At 39.3% G+C, this 22,255-nt stretch overlaps 1 protein-coding gene across 10 annotated transcripts in view; it reads right to left on the bottom strand.

Annotated features, from left to right (window-relative positions):
• HERC1 (HECT and RLD domain containing E3 ubiquitin protein ligase family member 1) overlaps positions 1-22,255 on the bottom strand; it is a 234,792-nt gene that overhangs the window by 12,621 nt on the left and 199,916 nt on the right. For all 10 annotated transcript variants that reach the window (XM_074393495.1, XM_074393494.1, XM_074393501.1 and 7 more), the window contains 16 exons: positions 21,419-21,618; positions 20,945-21,050; positions 19,368-19,514; positions 18,924-19,025; positions 17,454-17,627; positions 15,952-16,245; positions 14,505-14,570; positions 14,205-14,330; positions 13,201-13,339; positions 11,662-11,843; positions 9,864-10,019; positions 8,673-8,795; positions 7,556-7,658; positions 5,292-5,461; positions 3,810-3,948; positions 814-983 (listed from right to left, as the gene is read on the bottom strand). In XM_074393495.1, coding sequence (XP_074249596.1) covers positions 814-983; positions 3,810-3,948; positions 5,292-5,461; positions 7,556-7,658; positions 8,673-8,795; positions 9,864-10,019; positions 11,662-11,843; positions 13,201-13,339; positions 14,205-14,330; positions 14,505-14,570; positions 15,952-16,245; positions 17,454-17,627; positions 18,924-19,025; positions 19,368-19,514; positions 20,945-21,050; positions 21,419-21,618 — 2,397 coding nt within the window. The remainder of the gene's footprint in view (positions 1-813; positions 984-3,809; positions 3,949-5,291; positions 5,462-7,555; positions 7,659-8,672; positions 8,796-9,863; positions 10,020-11,661; positions 11,844-13,200; positions 13,340-14,204; positions 14,331-14,504; positions 14,571-15,951; positions 16,246-17,453; positions 17,628-18,923; positions 19,026-19,367; positions 19,515-20,944; positions 21,051-21,418; positions 21,619-22,255) is intronic.

Below are 22,255 nucleotides of genomic sequence, written 5' to 3'. Positions count from 1 at the left end.
CACACACACACAACATAGCTAGCCAGCTTGTTACTGGAATAGTCCATAAAGATAGACACATCAGCAAAATTTACTTTATTTCTCCAACCTCCCTTTCCCCGGGATCCAAAATGCTAATTTGTAAGAAAACAAAAAAGTATCTGAAATTTCTCAGATTCATTTACATAACAACCCTGACTGTGGCTCTAATAGCTTTGTGTGGTTACATTTTAAAGTCATATTTTTGACTTTGTAGAGATGGCATGCTTGGTGGCTGGGTGCAGTGGCTTACACCTGTAATCCCAGCGCTTTGGGAGGCCAAGGTGGGTGGATCATTTGAGGTCTAGATTTCGAGACCAGCCTGGCCAACATGGTAAAATCCTGTATCTACTAGAAATACAAAAATTAGCTGGGCGTGATGCTGCATGCCTCTAATCCCAGCTACTTGAGAGGCTGAGGCAGGAGAACTGCTTGAACCTGAGAGGCAGAGGTTGCAGTGGGCTGAGATTGCGCCACTGCACTCCAGCCTGGGCGACAGAGCGAGACTCTGTCTCAAGAAAACAACAAAAAAGAAATGGCAGGCTTAGCCATTCATACTTGATTTTTGGACAAACCAAATCACAGAATGAAGATCACTCTGTGTCCAGCTACATCATGACTAACCTCCAGATTGTCCCTAACATAGCAATAAAATGGGAATGGAATTGTTATCTTATTAGCCATGAAAGAATTTTCCAAAGGCAGAGGGAAAGGCCCTGGGGCCTGGCGAGCATGTCACGGGCACTGCTTACCACACCAGTCTGTGCCTGGCTGCTTACCACGTCAGTCTGTTACCTGGTTGTTGGGGCTAAGGTTCAGCAGCCTCCAGGATGAGTACATGAGGTCAGAGAAGTGGTAAAGCAGCCGGAGCCTGGCCCGCACCGTGTGAATGCTGATTTCTCTCAGTGCCCCATACTGGGGGGGCACTGTGTCAGGCAGGCCCAGCTGCAGAGGTACTGACACGCCTGTCCAGAAACCAAATGGGCACTTGTGAAGGAAACAGCATTGCTTTCACTTTTCATATTTTGAAAAATTTCAAGCATAAAGAGAACTTGAGATAATTATGCAATGGACACCCATTCCAACCTCTATCCATCAATTCATTTTAGTTTTGAGTGTGCATTTGTGTTGGTTTTTAAAATGTCTTTATCAGGGGATGGAGATAAAATAAAATGTCTTTATCATTGTGGAAATGAAATCTGGTATTTTCTCTTTTCATATCCCATTTATTTAATAGAACTTAGGCAGTTCCTTCACAAAAACAAGTAAGTAAATAAAGACAAATTTTTTCTTTCATATTTAATAACTGTTATCTTCATAATACTCCAAGTGTGGGTAAGGACAAGGTAGGCAGTTCTGGAAAATGGAAATGGGAAACTTAGCAGAGCCAACTCCCATATTTGCTAGGGATCTGACAGAAAGTATTCATGACAGAAACATACAGGTGCATGATTCATGAAGGTTTTTACTACAAGAGTAAGAATTCTGTAAGAAGCAAAGATTCCAAGGCCTGCATCCACAGCTACCCTCCTATAAAAATACACAAAAGAGTAAAAGCAAAATACAACCTCACTTGAGTTTCCTATAAATAAAGACTGGTACAGTGTAATTCCTACAGGTATTATTATTACTCTTAGTAAAAACTAACATTTACTGAGTACCTTCTATGTGCCTGACACTATTCTAGGAGCTTTACATGAGTAGGTCCACTTAATTTTATAGCTATTTGCAGTAGGTGTTATTATTATTCTCATTTTACAAACAAAACACTGAGTCCCAAGGTCACTCATCATATGTGGAAGAGCTGGGATTCGGCAATGTGGCCTTAGAACTTGAACCTGTACCTGTCACACTGGATAGCTTCTGCCCTGAAGTGGAAGTGAAATCCCTCTGAAGCCACTGAGTACCTGAAATTGTTGGTGTGTAAGCAGCCTGATCATTGTAGATTCTGTTAATAGAAACCATTTCTTCCTTATTTGGAATCTACCTGGCATTCCTACTTTGCTCTCCTAGATATCTAAGAAAAAAAAAATCCCTATGGGGTATGCTAGGATCCCCTAAGAAATAGAGGGGTTAACAAAACTGGAAGGGAATACTGAGCTCTTAGGCACAAATTTGCTTCAAAGAAATTCTAGTGCCTCAGATGCCAAAAGATGGTAGAAAAACAATGCTTGAGGGCCTGGATGAGAAACGGCCCATTGGCCCGGCACAGTGGCTCACGCCTGTAATCCCAGCACTTGGAGAGGCCAAGCCAGGTGGATCACTTGAGGTCAGGAGTTCAAGACAGTCTGGCCAATATGGTGAAACACCATCTCTACTAAAAATAGAAAAATTAGCCGGGCATGGTGGCTCATGCTTGTAATCCCAGCTACCTGGGAGGCTGAGGCAGGAGAATCACTTGAATCTGGGAGGTGGAGGTTGTAGTGAGCCAAGATCGCATGCCACTGCAATCCAGCCTGGGCAACAGAGTGAGAGTCTGCCTTAAAAAAAAAAAGAAAGAAACAGACCAAATGTGAAGAAATGTGTAAGAATGACAGTTGTCACAACATTAAGGTAATAGCTACATCTAAAGGGAAAGGAAGATAGACCAAATCAGAAAGGGCCTACAGTTGGGTGTTGGGTACACAAGTATGCATTACAGTTTTCTTTAAATCTTTTTGTAGATATACAAAAATTTAATAATAAATTAAAAGTAAAACAGTTTAAAAAGCAAAAAGCTAGAAGTAGCCCACCAATCTTGCTAAACATAGGAATAAAATGGCAGCAAGCTGATTTCCCGTGTCAATGCACAGACATCATGTTTCACACAGTTAATTAAGGTGGGGAATTTGACAAATGGTCTCAGGGCTTTTAATCTTTATTTTTAACAATGGATTTCAGAAAGCTATAATTTGTCATTTATTATCAAAATTATTGGCCAGGCATGGTTGCTCACGCCTGTAATCCCAGCACTTTGGGAGGCCAAGGAGGGCGGATCACGAGGTCAGGAGACCAGCCTGACCAACATGGTAAAACCCCGTCTCTACTAAAAATACAAAATTTAGATGGGCGTGGTTGCACACAACTGTAATCCCAGACTCAGGAGGCTGACGCAGGAGAATCGCTTGAACCCAGGAGGTGGAAGTTGCAGTGAGCCGAGACTGCACCACTGCACTCCAGCCTGAGTGACAGAGTGAGACTGTCTCAAAAAAAAAATAAAAAAATACTGGCTGGGTGTAGTGGCTCACACCTCTAACCCCAACACTCAGGAAAGCTGAGGAGGGTGGATCACTTGAGGTCAGGAGTTCAAGCCCAGCTGGGCCAACATGGTGAAACCCTGTTTCTACTAAAAGTATAAAAAATTAGCCAGGAATGGTAGTGCACACCTGTAGTCCCAACTACTTGGGAGGCTAAGGCAGGAGAATCACTTGAACCTGAGAGGTGGAAGTTTCAGTGAGCTGCGATCACACAACTGTACTCCAGCAAGGGTAACAGAGCAAGACTCTGTCTTTAAAAAAAAAAAAAAAAAAAACTTAGTTGCTGCTAAAATTATAAATTTTTGCTTGCATAAGTAATATGTATTCTTTTTTGGGGGGTGCAGAGAAGGCCTGCTTCATACCGATGTCAGCAAAAGAAATGCCTGCTATGAAAATGCTTTCAGTGTTCGTAGCACAAAGAATGTTCTGGTTGTGTGGCAGAAAGCTCGATGGTTTCACAATGCTGTTGAATACAGTCTGGAACTGGCAAGCAGATGGTGCCATGGGGTACTGCTCAAAGAGAAGCTGCAGGAGCATGAATATTTCCTTCCTTACCTGGTGCTCTTGGCGGGACAGGTGGTGCTGTCCATGCAGCACTGTGGCAGCGGCCAGCCGAGATCTGCCGAACATTTTTCCCTTGCAAACCTGTTACTAGGGTTGGTTCTCGAACGTGGTTGGTGTGGCCTAGGCCAAGCTGGGAATTAATCACAAATATACAGAAATTCAAATAGAAGGAGGAAGAGAGGAAGTGAATATAAAATTTTTCTTAGATGGTGGCAGATATAAATAAGTTAGTAAGTGTCCCACGCATCAGCATCAATAATAAAATACATTCTGATTTTCTCTATCATAACAGTCATCACAGCTCAGACTGTCTGCTAAAAACCAAGCTGCAACAAGGCCATTCCAAATGCAGCAGATGAGTCTTAATGAGTAAACACATCTTTGGATTCCACTTATGGAAAGGAAATAAATTCTTGGAAAGTTAAGTAATAACACAATGATCTATGGAGCTTTTACTTAAAACACACCGATTTCTGTGTAACAATAAACAAACATCTATTAAAACATAAATGGAAGCAACTTGTTATCTCCAAATCTCTATACTTAGGGTCTGACTGGGACAGACAGTGTTTCAGCAGCTAAGCAAATCAACATCATTAGAAAGGATCATGTCAAGGCACTGCCAGGAAACTCCCAAAGGTGCCTCTAATATTAACTCTCCTCTCAGAAAGGGAACATTCAACCACAATGACGAGTAGCTTCTTTGTGTGTTAATGTAGTCATGAGGAGACCACAGGAGCCAAAACCTGAGGCTACTATGAATAACGCTAGACCTTCAACTTGAGGATCCCTGGCACTACAGGTAGCCAGATGCAGAGAGGATTTATGGAGGAAGGGGAGGTGGCTCTGCGTGTGGAGCTACAAGTCACTGTCATAACAAGCATCTCAGACATTTCACACCAAGGTGTCTCCTTCCTTCATAGATAGAGGAGGGTGAACACATCAACCTCTTGAGTCTCTTATCAATCAGAGGCTCAGTTTAACCCTGCAAATAATGGGGGTGCCAAGTTTTCCTGCATAAACCTAAAGATGCTTTGTATACCATCATATTATAAAATACAAAAATATTATAGATTCATTCTTTTTCCCAGATCAACTGATGTTCCCTGGACCTAATCTCACATACTGCTGTAGTAATGATGATAATGTTGACAGTAACAAATCCTTGCATACTGCAGCTTACTACATGCCAGGCACTTAATGTGTGTAGACACACACATACATACTCAGGTAATCCCCTTAATCACTTTGCTGTACTGCCAGCATTTTTTAAACCATGGTTTAATATTTCTTTGGCCACAGTCAAGAGAGAAAAACATAACTAGACTTACAAAATAATCAGTACCATGGCAAAGTGATATGCTTGGAGCATTGCAGTAGATTATGAGTTTCCTAGCTTCTTTCTTTCCCTAGTTGAAGAACACTGTCAGATTTCTAGAATATGAGAGGGCAGCAGGCAATATAACTATTTACCTGCCCTTCTGAATTGCTCCCCCAGGCATACACATCTCCATTGGATGCCAAAGCAAGTGTGTGTTCAGCTCCAACTGCCACATCTTCAATGATGACTCCGGCCAGGACAGGGATTTGTTGTGGTCGATTGTGATTTCGAGCACGCCCTTCTGGCAAGCCTATCAGGCGATCTGAAAAAACAAAACAAAAACGTGGAAATGTTACGGACAGCACACCACAGCGCTTTTCTATTTTCTGATCATTCATTTAGCTACTTATGGCGGAATGGCAATGATGCAAATAACTCACTGAGGCTAAAGCTCCTATTCTGGAAAGGTACACCAAATTCTGAATAAATAAAAAGTCTAAAGCTGTTTCTTTGCATAATGTCACAGGCTGTTTATTCATACAAATTTTAAAAAAGTTATATCCTAAAATCGGTAGCTTATTTCAAACTAAGACGCTTCTCCAATATCCTCATACTTGAAAAGACGGAGTCTGACTGACATAGTTCAGGCCCTCAAGTTTCACGTGCGTGCGTGCGTGCGTGCGTGTGTGTGTGTGTGTGTGTGTGTATTTTGATAGGGTCTCACTCTATCTCCCAGACTGAAGTACAGTGCAATGGTGTGATTGCGGCTCACTGCAGCCTCAACCTCTTGGGTTCAAGTGATCCTCCCATCTCAGCCTCCTGAGTAGCTGGGACCACAGACACCTGCCACCATGCCCAGCTAATTTTAAGTTTCTTATACTCTTAAAAAAAAAAAAAGAAATAATTGAACTTGTCTTGTCCTCAAACTTCCAACCAACCTCTCCCTTACCTTGCCAAACTTATAGAGGGTGTCAGCCAGTCCCTTCTGCACAAAGTCTGCTAGGTCCATTTGGCTGGGCTGCCTTCTGCAGTCCAACATCCACTCTCTCCACTGCACTGAAATTCTACTCTCCAAAGTCATGAGTTAGCTCCTAATTGCCTACTGCAGTGGCTTCTTTTCAGCCTCCAGCCCATGGGAACATCATGCAACCTTCTGATAATGTGGCCTCAGCTTTTCCTGCCTCTCAGGGACTGCACTGCCCTGGCTCACCAGCGTCCTTTCTTCCCACTCCTTTCAAAGCCAGCTCTCCCAAGTCTTCTTTTTTTTAATCTATTTTTTTTAGAGATGAATTTTCGTTCTTGTCACCGAGGCCACAGTGCAATGGCCCAATCTTGGTTCACTGCAACCTCTGCCTTCCAGGTTCAAGCAATTCTCCCTGCCTCGGCCTTCCGAATAGCTGGGGTTACAGGTGCCTGCCACCGCACTCGACTAACTTTTGAATTTTTAGTAGACATGGGGTTTCACCATGTTGGCCAGGCTGCTCTAGAACTCCTGACCTTAGGTTATCTGCCTGCCTCGGCCTCCCGAAATGCTGGGATTAAAGGCAGGAGCCACTGTGCCTGGCCCTCTCAAGTCTTCCTCCTGTGCTCACCTGCCCTTGACATAACATTCCACGGAGCTCCATTCTCTTCTATTCTCAATTCTGTACTCTCTCTCTCCGTGGGTTTTTTTCAATGATACAAATAAGGATTTAACTCCTACCATTATGTAACTAATGTCCTAAACCTCCATCTCTATAACCAATCCTTTTGAAGTTCCAGATCTAAATTCTCAATAGCCTAGTGGACATTTCCACACATTTATCTAGGGCAAATGGGTCCATTCAACATACTAAAACTAAGCTCCTTACCCCTCCTTACCCCTAGAAACTTCAGTCATGGTTTACTTCCTCTTCCTTACACCTGTCTCTCATACCCCTCAGCAACTACCCTTGCCAAGAATCTCCACATAAGTGAATTTATTGCCAAGAAGACCCACTGTGAATGCCTGGGTTACGAACCTACTCAAGATTTGAACCCAGAGTGCCTATGAATTCCTTCAGTTCCTAAGATCTGCAGCTGCAACCCCTAGAAGGGACGAAGAATGAGCCAGGACAGAGGAGCTCTGGTGGTCAAGGCAGTATTTGTGGCAGCATGTCAGGTAAAGTAGAAAAGAAGAGAGGATGGCCCTTGGCAGGGAATCTTCTAGCAAGAGTACAGGATCTGGCATAAGGGGTCTTAATGGGTAAAGGAGTCTGTCTTAACAATAAAGCTCATGAAAGCAGAGTGTAAAATTATCTAGTGAACGAAGGTCACAGTGGCTACTCACTACCTAAAACAAAAAAAAGGACTCAATTTAGAGCACATTCTATGACACTGGAAAGCAAATGTTTATAATGCATGTGTGGCCAAACAAATAAGCTGAAAAATGTCTTACCTTGACCAAATGTATATACATGACCATCTTTGGTCAAAGCAACAGAAAACTGAGTTCCACAAGCAACCTTTTTTATTCCAATTCCACAAAGGACATCGACTTTCTGCAAAATAAAATTATAAGGCACACAACTTTAAGAAGAAAAAAATGACTCGAATTTGCCTAATGGCATGTATCAATAACTATCTTCCAACAAAAATACTAATTGTCACCTACGTGTTCAACCCAAATCCAAACCTGAAGTGTTATTTTCTCCTACTCCTCTGTAAACTAACTGAATTTGGAGGAGGGAGTGCGCAGGGACAGGGGCAGTTTGACTAAAATCCCCAGGGCCCTATATGTGAAGCAGAAACATTCCTCTGGGTAACAGAGACCACAGGGAATTCCATGACCTTTTAAGAACACTAGAAGAGCATGTCAGTTTAACTTTGAAGCTTTCACAGCTGACAATAACTGCTTTACATGTTACCCCAGAGAGGGCTTTCCTGCCTCTCTGCATCCCTAGCTGAATATTCACTAGTCTAGCTATCAGGATGTCACAGACTATAAATGGTGGTGAATCCGAATATAAACTGAAGGCTTGTAAATCACACTGATAGTAAAATGTGTCAGGAAAACCCACATAAAAGAATCACACAGGAACTCTTCTGTGGAGTCAAGAAATATTCTATAGTGTGAATGACAGCTTCTAATTTCCTTCTTTATGGACTCATATTTTCTTTGTATTGTTGTTTAAAAAGAAATATATACCTCTGTAATTCAGTGGTAATAACAAGCAGACACGGCAGCCGCATGCAGAGAGTTACAAAGGATACTCATAGTTCCTTCCATGACACCCTGCAGATACGCTTCTAACTATTTCTTCTCTGCATCAGAGGTCCTACAGGGTGCCGCTCATTTAGGAAGACAGAAGCTTATTTTTGCAGAAGCTATTAACAGCTTACTTAAAATCAAGACCTAGCATGTGGGCATTCAAGAATGCACAACAGAAGCTTCTAAACTTCATTATGAATTACCAAAAACACTAAAGGTAAATTATTTCCAACTAAAAATAACTACTGACATAGATGAAAACTCTTTACGTTGTCTGAAAACCCAGATTCAAGGCAATACTGACCTGAGGTGAAGATTTCGCAGTGGAATTTCCTAACCCTAGTTTTCCATAGTCTCCATCTCCGAAAGCCCACACCACGGAGCCATCTGCTGACACTGCCAGAGTGTGGTTTAATCCACAGGCCACCTGAAGAAATAACAGTGATTGGTAAGGCAAATTACAAGACCTAAAACACATACCCTTCCCTTTGCCCCCTCTCCCAGTTTACGGGACTCTTTTTCTCTACTTCAGTGGAAAACGTGGCTATGTTTCCAAATATCTACATTGGTGCAGAGCATACTACAAATGGTAACCAAAATAAGTCAACAGGAAGTAATTCCTAATGTCCACATGTAACTTTTTTCTTTAAGGTGAAATCCTTCAAATGTCTGTGGCTAAACCATAATCAGACAGTATGAAAGATAGGGGGAAAGTATACATAACTCAAAAATACTCATTCATATCAAAAAGTATCTAAAGAAAGATACAGAAAAAGTCAAAAACATTTCCTTGTTAAGGGACACTCTTGATATATACAAGACAGAGGTAATTACTGCTTAGGAACAGTAGCCACCAGTGATGTTGCAATTCAGCCATCCAACTCAAGGCTACCAGACAGGAGCCATAAGTATCTGTATTTTTAAAGGATTTTTCTTTTCTTTTTTGAGATGAAGTCTCGCTCTGTTGCCCAGGCTGGAGTGCAATAGCACAATCTTGGCTCACTGCAACCTCTGCCTCCCAGGTTCAAGCAATTCTCCTGCCTCAGATTCCCCAGCAGTTGGGATTATAGGCGCCCACCATCACGCCTGGCTAATTTTTGTATTTTTAGTAGAGATGGGGTTTCGCCATGTTGGTCAGGCTGGTCTGAAACTCCTGACCTCAGATGAGCCACTCACCTTGGCCTCCCAAAATGGTGCCCGGCCCTTTTTAAGGGTTTTACAGCAAGTGGTATTAGTATGTTATGGAGAGGGGTTTTGAAATATTCACATCCTGAAATAAGGGTTACATTTGGTTTGTCATATAAACAAACTTGAACTGACTTAAAATACGAATTTCACATTGGCAAACAATTAAAATGATTAGACCATAACAAAATGTACATGAGGTTAGGTACAACTGGTGATCCTGATCTTCCTGAAAGGAGAGTGTCTCAGTGAACACAGAAGAAGTGAAAAACAATGATCAGCTAGAAAATCTTATTGGTTTATTCCATGCCTGTCCAATCTGATATCCCTCGAGTGCAGTCACTCTCTCTGGAAGCTTTTTGTTAGAGGTATTTCCAAGACCCAGACGACCATAGTCACCATTCCCAAAGGTAAACAGTTTGCCATCTGAAGTTACCACTGCTGAGTGCTTGAAGCCACAAGACATCTAAGACAGAACCAAGGAGAAAAAAAACTTTTAATAAGAAAAACTAAGAAAAAAGTACATCTGCCACTTTTGGTATTAAGCAATAAATTTTATATATACTGCACTGAAAACTGGCTCTTCAAAGACCAATGTTGTTGGTTTTTTTTTTTTAATTATTTATTTATTTTTAATTTTTTTTTTTTTCCTCACTCTGTCACCCAGGCTGGCATGCAATGGAGCCGTCTTGGCTCACTGCAACCTCTGCCTCCCGGGTTCCAGTGATTCTCCTGACTCAGCCCCCTAAGTAACTGGGATTACAGGCACCTGCCACCATGCCCGGCTAATTTTTGTATTTTTAGTCTCGAACTCCTGACTTTGTGATCCGCCCGCCTCAGCCTCCCAAAGTGCTGGGACCTGGTCTAACCCCTATTTTTTTAATTTTAAAGAGACAGCATCTTGCCCTGTCACCCAGGCTGAGATACAGTGATGTGATCACAGCTCACTGTAGCCCTGAACTCCTGGGCTCAAGCAATCCTCCTACTTCAGCCTCCCAAGTAGCTGGAACTACAGGCATATGCTACCACACCTAGCTATTTATTTCTATTTTCATTTTTTGTAGAGACAGGGTCTTGCTATGTTGTCTAGGCTGGAAACTCTTGGCCTCAAGCAATACTCTTGCCTCAGTCTCCCAAAGTGTTAGGATTACAAGCATAAGTCACTGCATCCGGTCAACCAGTACATAGATATGTCCAAGTTGCTCTCCTGCTCTCCCAAGTCTGACCTGTCTCAGCCTCAGGAAGCCCAAGATGAATGGCATACCTAACTACTGCTACTCTTCAGCTATGTACAGATGATCTAGACTAAATGAGATAATAAATGGGGACACTGTAAACTGTAAGATGCTATGCAATTTTACAATATTATTTTAGAACACTCTTTTCCAGAAAATGCTTATGAACTTAGCTTTTTTAACAAAAATGATAGGTTAAAAGCAAAGTTTTCCGTTTATCTGTGTATTAAGAACTGTGTGGCAGAAGCTAAACCTCACAATATTCTTTTTAAGGGCTTGCAGCACTCTAGTCTGTGCCAACAAGCTGATTCGAGAAAAAGACCATTTAACACCAAAGCCTATTCAAACTTCTGACAAGCTCAAGAATGAATGTGAACATCCAAAACAAATGGATCACTTATAATGATTGTGTTTTATATATATATATATATATATATATATATATACACACACGTATATATATACATATTTTTTTTTTCTTTTGAGGCGGAGTTTTGCTCATTACCCAGGCTGGAGTGCAATGGCGTGATCTCGGCTCACTGCAACCTCGGCCTCCTGGGTTCAGGCAATTCTCCTGCCTCAGCCTCCTGAGTAGCTGGGATTACAGGCACACACCACCATGCCCAGCTGATTTTTTTGTATTTTTAGCAGAGACGGGGTTTTACCATGTTGACCAGGATGGTCTCGATCTCTTGACCTTGTGATCCACCCGCCTCGGCCTCCCAAAGTGCTAGGATTACAGGCTTGAGCCACCGCGCCCAGCCGATTGTGTAACATATTTTTACTGTATTTTCTGTTACCAAACTTAAAGAAACCTATTCAACAACTAGTCTATTTATGTTGAAAGGCAAACTTATCCATTTCCTGCCGGACCTGCACCACTTCTTCTCCTTGTAAAGCTTCGATTTGTCTGGGCCGCCGCTGCCTGTCACTGTTCCCATGGCCAAGTTTACCATAGTCACCGTCTCCCCAGCTAAAAACCTCACCACTTTCAGTTAGGGCCATAGAGTGCCCATCAGAACCACAGGAAGTCACCAGCTGGGTCACCACAAAGCCTGGAACAGAACAGAAACCCAACAGGAGTCACTGGATGTTAAAATGCTCCTTTATACTTGCAGCTGCTACTGAATGCCCTCAATCAAAAGCCACCAAAATGGTACTATGAAAATAAGAATAATTTCATTAGTTTTTTTTTTTGAGATGGAGTCTCGCTCTGTCACCCAGGCTGATTGCAGTGGTGCAATTTTGTCTCACTGCAACCTCTGCTTTCCAGGTTCAAGCGATTCTCTTGCTTCAGCCTCCTGAGTAGCTGGGATTAACAGGCACGCACCACCACACCCAGCTAATTTTTGTAGTTTTAGCAGAGATAGGGTTTCACCATGTTGGCCAGGCTGGTCTTGAACTCCTGACCTCAAGTGATCCACCCATCTTAGACTCCCAAAGTGCTAGGATTACAGGTGTGAGCCACAGTGCCCAGCCCTATTTCTTTAGTTTTAAATTGAATTTGTAGCCGTAACCTCGCAAAATGGGAGCAGTCACCTAAAAGAATGATGTTGACAAGGAAAAGGAGAACGACAGCAATAATTATAGTCATTAATGACTGGCTATGCTCTAGACACTCCTACAAATGCTTTACATGGATTACATTATTTTCTACTTGCACAAAGAACCTATGAAACAGCTACTAACACCCCATTTTTACAATTGGGAAAACTGAGTCACAAAGCAGTCTTATAGTATGTGCAATGTCCCAGAGCCAAGGACCAGCAGAAGAGATAGGAACCCAGCACACATTCTTATTTCTACTGCTGTGCTCTTCACACCCAGATCACAAGGAAAAGAACTTGAGCTTCTAGGAACTTGTTTTGAACTCATAGTTACTGGCATGCTTTTACATACAAAACCATCTATGTTCTCTTCATAGGCTTCAGGGTCACTATGAGTTCAGTTAATGAGCAAGGAGGGGGCTTGTGCAGTGGTTTCTCCAGAGTGTTCTCTCTTCAAGTCATACAGAACTCTGATGAAGATGTCGTTGAAAGTCTTCAGCACATTCCAGATTTCCATACAAACTGATTTTTCATTTTAGTAAAACACATGCATGATTGCTACGGCTATTAACATCTGTCTACCTACACTTTTACAATTTTTAAGCATTTGTTTACAATCTTCAGTGGGCCTCAAAAAGCATTATTTATATTTTATTGAATTCTAGCATTCCTATGATAACTAACTTGTCATATAGTATAAAATATGGAAATTAAGGCTGTATACATGCGTAAACAAGGATTTCAATATAAGTGAAAACCCGATATTATTTTATCTAGAAAAGGATTGAGAAGGCAAAGGTTTGCATGACCAAACCTACAGTTAGGCCACAGGTTCTAACCAGCTTTTAATTAAGGACAATGTTACCTTGTAAGGCTGAAATAACTGTCAGCACATGAAGGTCATCTGAATTTCCTTGTCCTAATCTGCCATAACTTCCTTCCCCACAAGCCAACACTGTGCCATTGGCCTGGATGACAAAGGTACAATTCTGACCACAAATGACCTAGCAGAAAAACACAGAATTAAATATTTTATTCTTTATTATATAACTTTAACATGCAAACACTTGAAATAATTCCATATATACACAGATGCCTTTATCAATTCTTTTATCCTTTTACTAAAAGGGAAGAGTTGATATAACTATGCAGTTCCTTAACTCCTTGATGACTATAAACTGCTTATTTAACCAAGAGATAGATGAGATTCATCTGACTAAAATAGTTTAGAAAAAAATGGATGAAAGAAAAAGGAAGGGGTGATGGGGAAATACTAAAGACTGAGCTAGAAATAAGCAGAAACTGGAGGGAACGTATATAAGAACAAGTCATGCATCTGGGACGAGCTGAGGTAGAGAAGAGCAAAAGAGAAAGCAGTGGCCTCAAGAAGGGTTTGGCACTCTATCATACCAGGATTATCAGAAAAGGGGAGTGGTTGACAAAATCTGGCTAAAGATCCTAGGAAGTTTACAGCACCAAAGAGAAAATCACTAATTAGGAATATCTACACTTCTATAAATACATACTGGGCAGGCCTCATGTTAGTTCCTTAAACTTGAAAGAAAAATTTAGAAATTTGTTAACTTCTTAAGTCTGATAAAAACCATAGCAAGTTTTTATTTGAAAGCTATACATCATGATTTTCTTTAATCATTTCTCATAATAGATTACGAAATGGACAAGCTTTATCTCACAGTAAGACAAGCAAAAGAACTAGAATTTTCAGTTTCCACATTTCTTTTCTATTTTTTTATTTTATTTTATTTTTGTTTCATTTGTTGTTTTAATTTTTAAAATTTTTAAAATTTTCTTTTTCTTTTCTCAGATGTTTTTACAGGAATCTTTTCTATTTTTTACCCTATTAGTTACCTGTTGGGCCTGTGAGAATGAGGGAGCTGCTGCAGGTACCATTACATTTCTTCCAGCTTCTGCCAGCTGTCCATGCCTGCCAGCACCCCATAAGTAGACATCACATTTACCTCCCAGGTGCCAGTCCTAGAAAACCACAATCATCTCAAAATTAGAGTCATCCATTCATTCAAATAGACAGGTACTAAGTACCAAGTGTGTGCCAGCCTGTATAGGAGACACCAGGGCACAAACATACAAGCATTTAGAATCAAAACATTTACTGAGAACCATCATACAGTTATCTTCATCTTTACTGACCTCAGGTCTGGAAGTTGCCCAAGACATAATTTGTTCATCCATGCCATTAATCCATTTACTGTTATCCTGCAAAACAGGGGGTACATAGTGATCAATTCTGCTTAGTCAAGATTCATGTGTTCTTAATTAATCACAAAGTTTTCAACTAATCCTTATGTCTTATTTCCAAAAAACAACATGGTAATACTATTATGAGAAATTAAAACTGGTTTTATAATTATGTCAAACTTGGTTTTATGCATTGTCACTATTTCCTTTTATTATAAATACTTTCACTATCAGTACGGCATTGGTGATTCAAAGCTAACCATGTGTCTTCTGAACACCCACAGATACAAGGTCATGTGCAGGACCCTGCACCCCTATAAACTCTTTGTGTAGCTGTGGGCAAATCACTTCATCTTTCTAGGCTTCAGCTTTCTCATCTACAATATTACAGAATTGGGCCAAATGGGCTTAGAAGGACATTTCCTGATTAAAATATTCTGTACTTTATGTGCTACATGACATTTCAGTCAACAACAAACTGCATGTATGAAGATGGTCCCATAAGATTATAAAACCTTATTTTTATTATACCTTCTATGTTCAGACACACAAATACTTACCACTGTGTTACAACTACCTAGAGCACTGAATACAGTAACATTCTGCACAGGTTGTAGCCCCGGAGTAACAGACTATACCATATAGTCTTGTTGTAAAGTAGGCTATATCATCTAGATTTGTGTAAGTATTATACCCTCTACGATATTCTCAGTCAAGACTGACTAACAATGCATTTCTCAGAACATATCCCCGCCATTAAGTGATGCAAGACTATAGTTACATAGTTGTACTCAATTTACATTTGTCTGTTTCATATTATATTAATATTTACCTATCCAAATGTTTGTATACAAAAATCGTAAGTATATAAAGAGGTTGTCAGATCATGTGCTGGCCTATAGTCTACACAGGTATTTCACCTATGTCACAGTTTCTACAGTAGACAATATCAAATACAATCAGAATACAATGACAATTAGAATGCTCTTCTTTATTTTATTTGATGCTAATTAAAGACATGACTGAAATGCCAAATAAATTAGAATCTATATGTGGCACATAACTCACAAAACGACCAGGAAAAGATGCTAAAATATATATAAGAAACATACTAACAAAATACCTATGGACAAAAGAAAATGAGAAAATATGGGGCTATGTCATTGAGAGCTAGCAGGTTTACAAGAGTTCAGTAGTGGTTACATTATCAATTCCTGTCACTATAGAGTCCTGCCATCAGATTAAAAGTGACTATCGGAAAGAAAAATATTTTCGGTTTCTCTTAAGGGTATCCTTCTAGGCATTCATACTAGCAAAGACTTATTAGGGGTCTGCTACATGCCAAATATCCATGATAAAAATCTCAGCTGCAAATAACAGCAGCTTACAGTACATTTACCATTAGAAATACAAGCTCATCCTCTGGAACAGGTTCTAGATCTGGAACAGTAAAAGATTCTGGAAACTGTGCTCCATTGGTCAGGGCTTCAGCAGCTTTTATAGTGGTTGAGAAACATTCTAACCAGGCCCATTCATTTGGATTCCAGGATGCAGGGTCAGGAAGACAGTTCTGGTGGTGTGGTGGCACTGGAGGGTTACACAACAGCTGATCCAGATGAAGTCCCACAGCAAGGGAAGCCAAGCATTGCATATAGGGGCTGTGAACAAGTTGGTCGCCGCAAACTACATGAGGCTTAAAAGAAAATACAAGGATGCTATGTTGAAGAGTTTGTGCCAAATATTCTAAATTAACCTAATGTATTCTGAAAGTCTACAGTCATTTTTAAAGTTTTTACTGTTTAAGCTTTTTGCTAGGAAATAATTTTAGATTTAGAGTGAGTTGTACAGATAGTGCACAGAATTTCTGTATACGCTTCACCCAACTTTATCTAATGTTAACATCTTATACAATCCTAGAACATTTATTAAAACTAACAAACTAACATTGGTACAATACTAACTAAACCAGAAAACTTTATTTGGTTTTCCTCAGTTTTCCCACTAATACTCCTTTTCTGCTCCAGGATCCAATCTAAGATATCGCACTGCATATAGTACATTTTCATCATGGTTTTCCTTGATTAGAAAAAAAAGCAGATAACTATTAAACCACAGAGAGCTGCTCTTCTCACTTTTCCTCGTTTACCAAGAGAATTCTGGTGGCCATAAAAGGAAAATCCTTTCTTTTTCCATGGCATTCCCTAGTTGTGGTAAAGCAACTGTAAGAGCCTAAGCGATTCAGAAAAGAAAACCAGGGGAAATAAATCAGTGAAATTAACTGGGTGTGGTAACAGCGGATTACAAAAAAAGAAAAAAAGAAAACAAAGAGTTCTGCTGAGGGCACTACACTGCAACTAGAGAGAGGTGGAAGACAGGCTACTTTAGGATCACTGTCTGGAAAAGTTCAAATGCTACAATTCCTCATTCCAGTATTTAATGACCTTACTTAGTTGAACATAGCTCTTCCACTAAAATTTTCCACAAAGATTTATCTGGTAAGTGGAAATGATGTTCATTCTGATACCCACATACATCCCTACCCCCCAACTTTGGGATGGCCAAGTCATATAAAAATAGATATATGGGTCAGAAAAGGGAAGATGATATTCTGCTGCGTAAGTATTTTCAGAAGTTTTGGAGTTAATAAATAATCTGAAAAACAGTAATACAGACTTAGTGTTTATTTGTTTCTTTATTTTACTCTGGTGAAAATAAAGCAAGGATAGACTCAAGATTACTAAACAAATCTTCCAGCTCTGACTTACCTTCATTTGATTCTGCCCAAATAGCCCCACTTACTTTCCTCAGACCTCATGCTCTTAACAGATAAGTTCAAGGCTATAACCAAATTCCAAAGCACCAGTTATCTGTGGATCTCTAGGAGTGAGTGTAATGAGTTACCTTTTCATAGGCATACTGCTCCTGAAGCATCATGGGGAGCCGCTCCAGAAATGCTCTCATACAGGGAGCCATGTTCAATCCCAGAACACCCTGCTGCTTCAGTGCTGTCCTACAGGTTGCCAAAACGTGATTGGCAGCTGCCCATTCTGCTGTACAATTCACGACCAAAACATCCTGGTTGAAAATAAATCATGCCACATGATAAATTTGTTTAAATAAAAGATAACGCTATCATCATTTAATCTGAGAAATTCCTTCTGGTAACTGGAACATCTTTTGGATATAAAATATCCAAAAAGGCTATACTTTTAATGCCTATGGAACTTCAACATATGCTAAATTTTGTCTAAGTAAAAATAATAAATAATAATAAAATTTGTGAACTACCTCTGATTAGCTGGTTACTTTTTAAGGAAATACTGTCAATTATTAACTATTTCTTCAGAACTTGCAGAATAAGGTATCTAGTATATTTCAAAAATCATGTCTGATGTGACTATGAGAATAGCTGCAAAAGGGGTTGCACTGCTTTAACTCTGGTTCTCTGGCTTATTCTACACAGGCCACTACTGCCTAGGGTCTGATTCTACATTTTACTTTCAGTAGGACATTTCATGAAGGTTTACAGCTTATTTTAACATCATTTAACCATATAAAGTGTAAATCAAATCAGTACATTGGCTCTAATCTTTAAGGGTGTGAAAAATATTACTGTAGGGAATAATGTCACATCACAGAACTACTTCACAGCAGTGGACCAGCACTTTTACTAGATTATTAAATTTGAAAGCCAAGATATATTTTGTACACTTAGTTAAACATCTTTGCAATGGTTCTTCTTTTCAAGGAAAAAATGTTTGAGACAGTTTTTTTTTTTTTTTTTCCTTTTAGACAGGCTCTTGGTCTGTCACCCAGGTTGGAGTAGAATGGCACAATCTTGGCTCATTGCAACCTCTGCCTCCTGGGTTCAAGCAATCCTCCCACCTCAGCCTCCCAAGTAGCTGAGACTATAGGCATGTGCCACCATGCATGGCTGATTTTTGTGTTTTTAGTAGAGATAGGGTTTCACCATATTGGCCAGGCTGGTCTTGAACTACTGATAGCAAACAATCTGCCTACCTCAGCCTTCCCAAAATGCTGGGATTACAAGCATGAGTCACTGTACCTCGCCTTGAGATAGTTTAGTGCTACTGTCAAAAATTATGGCAGAAAGTCAAAATCCACTTTATCCCTTCCAATAGAGACGAAATTGTTCAATAATTAAGCACTGTCACCAAAGTATGGGGTGTAGTAGAAAAAGTACTAGACTATAAATTAGGAGACTCAGGTTTTAATTCTCCTTCTGCTACTAAATAGTTGCACTGTTTTGGACAGTAATAATCCCTCTGGGTGTCAGGTTTCTCCTCCATAAAGTGAGGTGGTTAGTCTATGATGCTTACACCCCATCATTTGATATAACTACAATATTACCTTTGATCTATTTGAGCAAGCAGCTACTCCAACTTCTGGAATCCATACTGTGGTCTGAATAGCTCCAGAGCCTATCACAACCGTTTGTAAGACAGAGCCATCCTAAAATGGGATATATTTACCAATACAGATCATTGAACCTTAGGCATAATTTACATTTAAACTTATACTTCACATTGATAAAAACATATTCTAAAGTCTACATTTTAGCTAAATTCAGCAATGTCCAATTGCATACCTACTACCCAACTTTCTAGGACCCAAATGATTTTAAAAATACTTATCATCAGTAAGAAAAACGTAAGGGCTGAAGATTCTGAAAGTTTCCTCAGTATTCAAGAGATTACTAGATAAAATGTTTCTAGGATTGGTTAATTTTTATCATATGTGTTTAAGTTAATGTCAAACTATTCCTCAACATAAAAAGAAAATCTATGCTCTTACCCTTAAAGACCAAATGTTCATGAGCCCACCTAGTCCACCAGACACCAGGGCCAACCCGTCAGAACTAAAGGCAACAGTTCGAACAGGAGTGATGTGTCCCCGCAGCTGATAAACACACTTGGCTCCTGATGATTTCCTATATCCATCCTGAAATTCATTATTTTTAACATGCATTAAGATAAAGATAAATTATAAGTTCAAAGTTTATCATTCACTTTTGGAAATTTTATATTTTAGAATAAAATTGGCACAGGGGAGAGAATTTCTTTCATAAAGGATAGCTTGACTGAATAATAAAATATCAATCTGATTCTCCTTTGTTGAAGCTGACTTTCATCTTTTAAAAAATATATATTTCTAAACTAGTTTTCTACTCTTTAAACTGGTAGAAATGATAACATCTCCAAGTTCTAATTATCCCTTAGAGACAGGAAAATTTTGGCTACTTTTTAACTCGTGTTTTGATTTCTAAATTTCTACTTCATGTAATTTTCATTTTTATACCCTAACATTTGTGAAGTGCACATGCTGATTCTATTCAAACAGATTCCTCTTTTTGCTGGCTGATGGTTCTGTTTGTCACACATTTGTTCTGTCACACAAGTGACATAGGTAAGGCCTGTCTATAGGGCTACCCTCCAGCACAAAGAGTAAGCCAGACTTATCTGTAGTGCTCCCACCTCCACTTCTGTGATATTCTGTGATATTCTCCTATTAGTGAGTTGGCTACTCCTTCCATCTCTCTTCATACCTTCTCTCTGCCCTTAAGTTCCTTCTTCCTTTTAGTTATGACATTACCCAAAGATGATATAAAGTATTTCTGCCATGGGTATCATAAGCAAAAAGAAGAGCAACAGAAGTTACAAACTGGTAGCTCAGAGATGTGATCTGCCTGGCCACTCAGTGTTTTACAATTTTAAGTCAGGTGCCAATGTTTGATATTGGGAGATTTTACTTTAACAATGGATTCTTAGCATCTATAGGAAAAAATAAAACAATCTGGTAACAATAGCCTCTTAATTCTGGAAACTGACAATCAGTTCTGTGCCTTTGTATAAAGCATGTATGGTTCTTTTTTTCTGTTTTTATTTTTTACCCTCTCCAAACCTTCCAACCCCCAGCTTCATGAATTTGTTACTCGCCTAGAGGGTTCTTTAAATATCTTAATTTGTAACTTCTGTTTAAGATAAAGGAATCATTCTTCATAGCAGGGTTTCTGTCATCAGTAGGAGATTTTCTGGATGGATGTGCTCCCGTGGAGTTTCTATTTTATGTTATTAGCAACTTAACTTGTAACTCATCTATCTGTAGTATCAATTATACCCATTATCACAGTAATAATCACCACTTAATACGTATGGAATATCTCATTTTACCAAGAAATTTTGGTATCTCTGATTTATAAAAAATTAAGCTAATTCAGAGACCATACAAAGTATGAAACTTATTTATATTTTCCAATGGATCTTACCCTTTGGGATACGGTAATGACTTTTTAGTAACCAAGGGAGAATTACTTTGATAGCATATTATTTCCATGGTTTCAGATTAAGTCTTCAAAAACACAAGAATGTTACCTGGCAATTTGATTCCTGGTCCCACCATCCTTCTGCACCAGTCACACTGGTCTGTGTAGTCTCTTGTGGAATGCGCCAAACACATACTAAGCCACTCTGACAGCCACTAAAAAAAATTGATCACATAAAACCAAAAAATGTCAATGTGCATAAGTAAAAATATTTCCAAACTGCAATCAATTAAGATCTGACAGAACCACTACAATATTTTTTAAACTTACCTGTAATACATGTAATCTTTTACAAGAAATGCAACTGATGCCAATACACCCAGAGGTAAGGAGATCACATACCAAGTTTCACATTGGACAATTACTGCTCTTTCTTTTCTCTTGAGGTAATCTTATAATGTTACACATTATAAGAACAGTAACTGGCAATAAACTCTTTAAGACTACTGAGAAGCCGCACTTAATGCAAATAGTCTATATCAATATAAAAACTAAGACCCATAGAAGCAAAATGACAACATACGTAGCCATCAGTAACTGCAATTTGGATCCTTTCCCTGGAAGGCGGCACCAAGCAATGCCATTTACAATAGACGGATGGCAGAGTGAATGTAGACAGCGCCAGCATCCCGAAACAGGGCCCCAGAGTTTCACACTGTCTTCTTTGGCACATGTCATAAGAATATGACCTGTAGGATCCCACTTCATGCTAATAAGAGTATCCTTAAAATGGCACAAAGAGAAAAAAACTCAGAGTAATGTTTCCTTCACAAATACTTTAAATTCAATAATACATAACCTATATTTTTATAACTCAATTATTTTGAAATCAATATTGCATGCAAATAAGATACTGCCATATCATTACCAATCACTAGACCAACTTACCCTTTAATATAGTTTGTGTTATATATATTTGCTGCAGTCAAAGCTCAACAAATGTTAGTAGAATTAATGAATTAAGAAATTCTGACTCAAAAGGGTATGTTATCTCTCATTAGCATTTGTATTTATTAAGAGTTATCCTTATTCACCAGTAATCATTCCAGTATAAAAAAGAGGAGACTAAAAAAAAAAAATGCACCCCTCACATCCAAATAGCAATCACTTAGGAGAATCTGGGCTATGCTTTGTGTTTATATGGTTGCGATCATTGTGCTCTTCTTATTTTATTTTTGTTTTTCAATCCTCTTCCATATCTTTGAACTTCCAGTTTCATGCATTTACGCTACTTGCCTAGATTGTCCTGTAAATATCTGAATTGGCAACCTCTATTTAAGGTAAAGAAATCATTCTTTATGAATGGAATTTCTGACATTACTAGGAGGCATTTGAACAAGAGGTATTCCCAAGGTGTTCA

This window comes from Saimiri boliviensis, chromosome 2, assembly GCF_048565385.1.
Source record: "Saimiri boliviensis isolate mSaiBol1 chromosome 2, mSaiBol1.pri, whole genome shotgun sequence".
In the NCBI taxonomy this organism is placed as follows: Eukaryota; Metazoa; Chordata; class Mammalia; order Primates; family Cebidae; genus Saimiri; species Saimiri boliviensis.
The sequence above is the reverse complement of the archived record's forward strand: the minus strand, read 5'-3'. Positions and strand labels throughout refer to the sequence as shown.